This window comes from Gobio gobio (genome assembly GCF_949357685.1).
Source record: "Gobio gobio genome assembly, chromosome: 24".
Lineage (NCBI taxonomy): Eukaryota > Metazoa > Chordata > Actinopteri > Cypriniformes > Gobionidae > Gobio > Gobio gobio.
The window spans coordinates 38727255-38735832 of NC_137120.1; the positions used below are offsets into that span (position 1 = coordinate 38727255).

General features: G+C 40.5%; 1 protein-coding gene across 3 annotated transcripts in view; it reads left to right on the forward strand.

Annotated features, from left to right (window-relative positions):
- LOC307121020 (uncharacterized protein) overlaps positions 1 to 5367 on the forward strand; it is an 8012-nt gene extending 2645 nt beyond the window's left edge. For 2 of the 3 annotated variants that reach the window (XM_079808395.1, XM_079808397.1), the window contains 2 exons: positions 1836 to 1945; positions 4103 to 5262. In XM_079808395.1, the coding sequence (XP_079664521.1) occupies positions 1836 to 1945; positions 4103 to 5135 (1143 nt within the window). In that variant the 3' untranslated portion in view covers positions 5136 to 5262. Of the gene's footprint in view, positions 1 to 1835; positions 1946 to 4102 lie in introns of all 3 variants that reach the window. The other variant, XM_079808396.1, reaches the window with a different exon arrangement.
- The last annotated feature ends 3211 nt before the right edge of the window (positions 5368 to 8578 follow it).

Genomic DNA, 8578 nt, shown 5'->3' on the forward strand with positions numbered 1-8578 from the left:
TATATAGCAGTAAAAGTGGTTCCCCTATGATACCATACACTCTAAAAAAAAAGGCTCGTAATCATAGGGGAACCTTTTTTAGTGCTATATAGCACCAATTTTGGTGCTTCAGTGGTTCTTCAGCGGTTCTTCAGAGGTGCTATATAGCACCTTAGTCAAAGAACCGGTGAAGAACCTCCGAAGAACCACTGAAGAACCTCTGAAGAACCGCTGAAGAACCACTGAAGAACCAGAATTGGTGCTATATAGCACTAAAAAAGGTTCCCCTATGATTACGAACCAAGAACCATTTTTGGTGCAATATAGAACCTTTTTTTTTTTTGAGTGTAGTCATCCCAAAGAACCGCTGAAGAACCACTGAAGAACCAAGATTTGGTGCTATATAGCACTTAAAGTGGTTCCCCTATGATTACACTCTAAAATAAATGGGGCTATATGGCACTAAAAGTGGTTCTTTGTCGTAATCATAGGGTAACCACTTTTGGTGCTATATAGCACCATATCTTAACATGTTCTGTATACGGTAGCGGTGCTATATAGCACCTCAGTCATCCCAAAGAACTGCTGAAGAACCACTGAAGCACCAAGATTTGGTGCTATATATCACTAAAAGTGGTTATTTAGCTTGTAATCATAGGGGAACCACTTTAAGTGCTATATAGCACCATATTTTAACAGGTTCTGTATACGGTAGCGGTGCTATATAGCACCTCAGTCATCCCAAAGAACCACTGAAGAACCACTGAAGAACCACTGAAGCACCAAGATTGGTGCTATATAAAAGTGGTTCTTTGTCGTAATCACAGGGGAACCACTTTTGGTGCTATACAGCACCATATCTTAACATGTTCTGTATATGGTAGCGGTGCTATATAGCACCTAGTAATCCCAAAGAACGGCTGAAGAACCACTGAAGAACCACTGAAGCACCAAGATTTGGTGCTATATATCACTAAAAGTGGTTATTTAGCTCGTAATCATAAGGGAACCACTTTAAGTGCTAAATAGCACCATATTTTAACAGGTTCTGTATACGGTAGCGTTGCTATATAGCACCTCAGTCATCCCAAAGAACCGCTGAAGAACCTCTGAAGAACCACTGAAGCACCAAGATTTGGTGCTATATAGCACCAAAAGTGGTTCCCCTATGATTATGAAAAAGAACCACTTTTGGTGCCATATAGCACCATTTTTTTTATAGAGTGTATTCATAGGGGAACCACTTTAAGTGCTATATAGCACCAAATCTTGGTTCTTCAGCAGTTCTTTGGGATGACTAGGTGCTATATAGCACCGCTACCGTATACAGAACCTGTTAACATATGGTGCTTTATAGCACTTAAAGTGTTTCCCCTATGATTACGAGCCAAATAACCACTTTTAATGCTATATAGCGTGCATTTTTAATCACCTTTTCACAAAAAGTGCATAATAAATATCAAATGTCAACCACCCGTCAACTACAACTATCACCTTTGGCCAATATTGTATTTCGAAATAAAAGAAGAAGAAACTGTTGCTATATATCCAATCAACCTCGTCTTTACCATGTAAACCAGGAAACCCTGTACATTTTGAAAACAAGTAGCCTGTTTACATAAAGAAAAAATAGTTCATCCTCCTAAAAAAAAGTAGTCAGTCCGCTAATTCATGTAATGTCACTTCTTTATTTTCCACGTTAGGCTCATTTTATATGTGTTGCCAGTTTTGAATAATGCAAAATTCATAATTGCCCTCCTGAAGTGATGCGGTTTGCACCCCCCTCGCTGTGTCTCCGCTGCTGGCGTGAAATATTAATCACTTTGCTCTTTCTCTTTTCTCTTCTCTGCCAACAGCTGCTCCCGTACAATAGCGTTTCCCTCCTGGCTCCAAACACACACCGTCTCGTGTGCAGACACACACCTGCAGACAGACACCGAACTCTGATGACAGACACTAAACTCAGGTAAGAGGCGATTTATACTTACTTTTGACTATGTGAGTAGACTGCGTAAACTTAAGTTTTCCGAGCTGAAGTAAACCCAGAGTGCAGAGGGTTTTTACGATAAGATCTGTGTCCTGAGGATGTGCGATACGATATCACAACACAATTCTGTGTTGTTTATTATGCATTTATATATTATAAATTGCTCTTTTGTAATTGTAAATGAGATATCATATTTGATAAACTATTGGAATATTTGTACTTGTCATCCCACATGACCATTTAAAACGATTTAGTTTGGGTTATAAGGGGGAAAAGAACCTGTGATTTTTCATTCCTATAAATTTTAACCCTGATTTTTGATCAAATAAATGTTGTGGACGCATATAAACAAGTTCAACGCTCAGTACTGAACCGTCCTTGAACAGTAATTGTGTAACAGGCTTTGAGCGTTCGTTTGCTCACCTGTATGGAAACAGCTCATCATGTAATTGTCCTGTATTCATACAGTTTATACTGGGAAACATTTGTGTCTCAGCGTCTAAAAGCTCCACAAACCTGTGCTGGATCCACAATTCAAACTGATAATGATCTAACGGAGCATATAACGGATATATTCACAATATAAAATGACATGAATGCTATATCACAGTGCATCAAAATAACAATTTCATATTCAAATTATATTATAATAAAGAACAATTCTAAACAATGCGTAACTGATAGTTGAGTTTGGGCAAATGTACACTCTTAAAATGCTAGGTTAAAAACAACCCAAGTTGGGTTGAAAATGGACCAACCCAGCGAATGGGTCATTTTAACCCAGCGGTTGGGTTAAATGTGTGCTTAAAACAACCCAATCGCTGGGTCCATTTTCAACCCAACTTGGGTAGTTTTTAACCCAGCATTTTTTAGAGTGTATGTAATATATTTAGAAAATAATAATATAGATTAGATTATATAGAAATATATTAGATATGATTATTATTATATTATTATATTTTATTAATACATATGGTAATATATTATAATTTTTTCTATATATATATATATATATATATATATATATATATATATATACATATAAAGAAATATTTGTATATTTCCATTTTTATAATATATATATTATAATATTATATATATATATGGGTCAATGACAAAAAAGTTTTTTAAGATAAAAAAATTATAATTTTAAGCAAAACAGTTTTAAAATGTATTTTTGTCCAAAAAAAATGTATAGTGTTGATTCATATTGGTTTTACAACTTTTAAGACAACATTAATACATTATTAAACACGATTTCTGATTTTACCACCCAGAAAATGTCAGGTGGTGCGACCATTTATTCATTTAAAAAATATACATATGAATAGTGTCTAAAATACATATCACATGGTAAATTCCCTTTCCATTTCTTAATGTATTGCCCTTTTAGTCCAATTCATAAATGGACACTTTGTGTTCAAACTTAATTTTCAATTTTAACTTAAAAAAGTAAGTAACCTGGTTGCCTTAAAATTTTGAGTTCATTGAAATTAAAAAGTTGATTTAATACAATGAAGGAAATTGGTTTAATAAATAGAAACTCAAAATATTATTGTATCTTAAGCACATAAATAAATAAAAAATTTAAATCATGAAAATGGCATTTGGCATGTTTCACTGCGTAATCACAATTAAAATACACAATTATGCAATATGCTTACAAAATCTTTTAATAATATTTGCGGGTGATGTTGTCGATTCTCAAAAATGTTAATTGTATTAACTCAAATTTTTAATTTCAATGAACTCAAAATTTTAAGGCAACCAGGTAACTTTTAAAAAAAAAATTTTAACAGTGTGTTTAAAACATTTTTTTCAATGAAAAATAATCTATAAACATGCATATAAAATCCCAGACATTTACTCGGTACACTGTAAAAAAATTCCGGCCTCTCCAATTGAAAATTTTCTAGTGACTGGTCACATCTAAATTTTTTAGTTGGCCAACAATTTTATTCACAGAAATTCAATTTGGCCAACTAAAAAATTTAGATGTGACCAGTCACTAGAACATTTTCAATTGGAGACCTGACATTTTTTACAGTGTAATGTTCTGGGATATTACATCCGAAAGTTTATAGGTTTGACAGAAACATTCGTGGCTTTACAAAAACTCTTTTTGCTTCTCCACAGGATGCATCTGTTGTTCGTGCTTCCCTTCGTGTTGGAGGTCCAGTCCATCTCCATGACCCACAACTTCACCTGTGACTGCAGCTGCCATGTGGAGCTCAAAAGCGCTAACTGCACCAACAGCAACTTCACCCGCCTGCCCGCCACCCTTCCACCATTCACAGAGCAACTGGACCTGTCCCACAACCACCTGAGTGCCATCCAGCCCCGAGCTTTCCACACCACACGAAGGCTTCGCGTCCTGCTCCTCAACGACAACGCCATAGCCGCGTTAGCCAATGGAGCGTTTACAATGCTGGAAGATCTGTTGAGGTTGGACCTGAGCCGAAACCGAATCTCATCTCTGAGTGAAGGGTTTTCACAGGGTCTTGGTTCTCTTCGAGATCTGTCGCTGGCTGAGAACAGATTGACCAGCTTGGACAGCAGTTGTTTTGTCCACTTGGACGCCATCCAAAGACTCAACCTCAGCCATAACGCTATCGAAACGATCAAGATGAGGGCGTTCGGGTCCATGAGTACCCTACGCCAGATACATCTCGACTGGAACAACATAACGGTTCTCAAAAACGGCGTCTTCTCCATGCTACGAAATCTCGAAGTCCTAAATTTACAGCACAACCAGATAGACTGCCTGGACGTCGGCGTGCTTTCGCCATTGACCGGTCTCGCTCTGCTGGACCTCACCAACAACAACCTTTCCACTATTCAATTCAAGACCTTCTTGAGTCTCAATACGTACAGCACGCACATAATGCTCCAAGGAAACCCGTGGAAGTGTGACTGCGATCTGCAGCGAGTCTTGCGCAAGCTCTGCAACGTCAAACGGCTTTTCCTGGACGACTACACCAAAATCTGCCCAGATTTGGATGAATTGGATCCCTGCGTTGGCGAGATGATCACCGTCCTGGTCATTACGATCACGGTGGTCATCACCGTTGTGGCTGCCGTCGTCATGGCGGAGAAGAAAAGGGGGAAAAAGAACAAAGAAAAGCATTGGACGCAAGCCAGCGAGTTGTCCTGCGCACCGCAAAATTGAACTAATGACAATCGGCTAAAAAGGAACATTAATATTCTATCTCTTTGCTTTATACTCATACTCAAATGTCTTACTAATTTATAAAAAGATTTAATAAAATGACATGTGAACTATATGTGTCACCAGCTAGATATAGTATGTACTCACTTGAAATGAGCGTAAAGCTTCCGCGAAGAGAAATAAACCCAAAACTAACAAACAAGACCCAAACGCTTAAAGGGTTAGTTCACCCAAAAATGAAAATTCTGTCATTAATTACTTACCCTCAAAACACGCTAACGATTTCAAAACACGGCATCATGAAGCTTCGAAGCGTTATGAATCAGTGAGTCGATTCAGCAGTTTGAATCGCCAAATTTCAGCAGTTTGTCGGTTTGACACGCGATCCGAATCATGATTCGACTCACTGATTCATAACGCTTCGAAGCTTCATGATGCCGTGTTTTGAAATCGTCATCACTATATTAGTCGTTATTTAGGGTTTTTATCCAGAAGTTTGTAATTACACAGTTGACACTTCCCTTACACCTAACCCTACCCTTAAACTTACCCATACTACCACACCTGTCCCTAACCCTACCCTTAAACTTACCCATACCACCACACCTGTCCCTAACCCTACCCTTAAACTTACCCACACCACCACACCTGTCCCTAACCCAACCCTTAAACTTACCCATACCATCACACCTGTCCCTAACCCTACCCTTAAACTTACCCATACCATCACACCTGTCCCTAACCCTACCCTTAAACTTACCCATACCACCACACCTGTCCCTAACCCTACCCTTAAACTTACCCACACCACCACACCTGTCCCTAACCCAACCCTTAAACTTACCCTTACCACCAGACCTGTCCCTAACCCTACCCTTAAACTTACCCATACCATCACACCTGTCCCTAACCCTAACCCTTACACTTACCCATACCACCACACCTGTCCCTAACCCTACCCTTACACTTACCCATACCACCACACCTGTCCCTAACACAACCCTTAAACTTACCCATACCACCACACCTGTCCCTAACACAACCCTTAAACTTACCCATACCACCACACCTGTCCCTAACCCTACCCTTAAACTTACCCATACCACCACACCTGTCCCTAACCCTACCCTTAAACTTACCCATACCATCACACCTGTCCCTAACCCAACCCTTAAACTTACCCATACCATCACACCTGTCCCTAACCCAACCCTTAAACTTACCCATACCATCACACCTGTCCCTAACCCAACCCTTAAACTTACCCACACCACCACACCTGTCCCTAACCCTACCCTTAAACTTACCCATACCATCACACCTGTCCCTAACCCTACCCTTAAACTTACCCATACCACCACACCTGTCCCTAACCCTACCCTTAAACTTACCCATACCATCACACCTGTCCCTAACCCTACCCTTAAACTTACCCATACCACCACACCTGTCCCTAACCCTACCCTTAAACTTACCCATACCATCACACCTGTCCCTAACCCTACCCTTAAACTTACCCATACCACCACACCTGTCCCTAACCCATCCCTTAAACTTACCCATACCATCACACCTGTCCCTAACCCAACCCTTAAACTTACCTATACCATCAGACCTGTCCCTAACCCAACCCTTAAACTTACCCATACCATCACACCTGTCCCTAACCCATCCCTTAAACTTACCCATACCATCACACCTGTCCCTAACCCAACCCTTAAACTTACCCATACCATCACACCTGTCCCTAACCCTACTCTTAAACTGACCCATACCACCACACCTGTCCCTAACCCAACCCTTAAACTTACCCATACCATCACACCTGTCCCTAACCCATCCCTTAAACTTACCCATACCACCACACCTGTCCCTAACCCATCCCTTAAACTTACCCATACCACCACACCTGTCCCTAACCCAACCCTTAAACTTACCCATACCACCACACCTGTCCCTAACCCAACCCTTAAACTTACCCATACCACCACACCTGTCCCTAACCCAACCCTTAAACTTACCCATACCACCACACCTGTCCCTAACCCATCCCTTAAACTTACCGATACCACCACACCTGTCCATAACCCATCCCTTAAACTTACCCATACCACCACACCTGTCCCTAACCCAACCCTTAAACTTACCCATACCACCACACCTGTCCCTAACCCATCCCTTAAACTTACCCATACCACCACACCTGTCCATAACCCATCCCTTAAACTTACCCATACCACCACACCTGTCCCTAACCCAACCCTTAAACTTACCCATACCACCACACCTGTCCCTAACCCTACTCTTAAACTTACCCATACCACCACACCTGTCCCTAACCCATCCCTTAAACTTACCCATACCACCACACCTGTCCCTAACCCAACCCTTAAACTTACCCATACCACCACACCTGTCCCTAACCCAACCCTTAAACTTACCCATACCACCACACCTGTCCCTAACCCATCCCTTAAACTTACCCATACCACCACACCTGTCCCTAACCCAACCCTTAAACTTACCCATACCACCACACCTGTCCCTAACCCAACCCTTAAACTTACCCATACCACCACACCTGTCCCTAACCCTACTCTTAAACTTACCCATACCACCACACCTGTCCCTAACCCATCCCTTAAACTTACCCATACCACCACACATGTCCCTAACCCAACCCTTAAACTTACCCATACCACCACACCTGTCCCTAACCCTACCCTTAAACTTACCCATACCACCACACCTGTCCCTAACCCTACCCTTAAACTTACCCATACCACCACCCACACCTGTCCCTAACCCTACCCGTATCTCACCTCAATATCAGCAAAGGTGTTTTGCAATACAATTTGAAGACAGTAAGTACATTGTACTTATTTTTTTATGTAAGTACATAGTAGTTAAGGTCACCTAATATAAAGTGGGGCCCACATTTCTACTACATAAATGACCCAATTTAAATACACAATCATCTTTCCAGCAGTGAAATACCCCTTTAAATGTTCAGTGTTCACCATACATGTTGAAATGTAATGTTTACACAAGATGGCGCTAAATAGCTTTGGCCTGGTTTCACAGACAGGGCTTATTAAAGGGATAGTGCACCCAAAAATGAAAATTCCGTCATTTAGTCACCCTCAAGTTGTTCCAAACCTGTATGAGTTTCTTTCTTCTGCTGAACACAAAAGAAGATATTTTGAAGAATGTTTGTAACCAAGCAGAAAGAGCAACCATTGACTAGCATAGTACACCCTTAAAAGTAAAGGTGCCAGGAAGAACCAAAAAGGGGCTTTCACAGCGATGCCATAGTAGAACCATTTTTGGTTCCCCGAAGAACCGTTTTGTGAAAGGTTCTTTAAAGAAAATTTTTTTTTTTTAGTCTAAAGAACGTTTCTGCGCTACAAAGAACCTTTTGTGCAATGGAAAGGTTCTTTGGA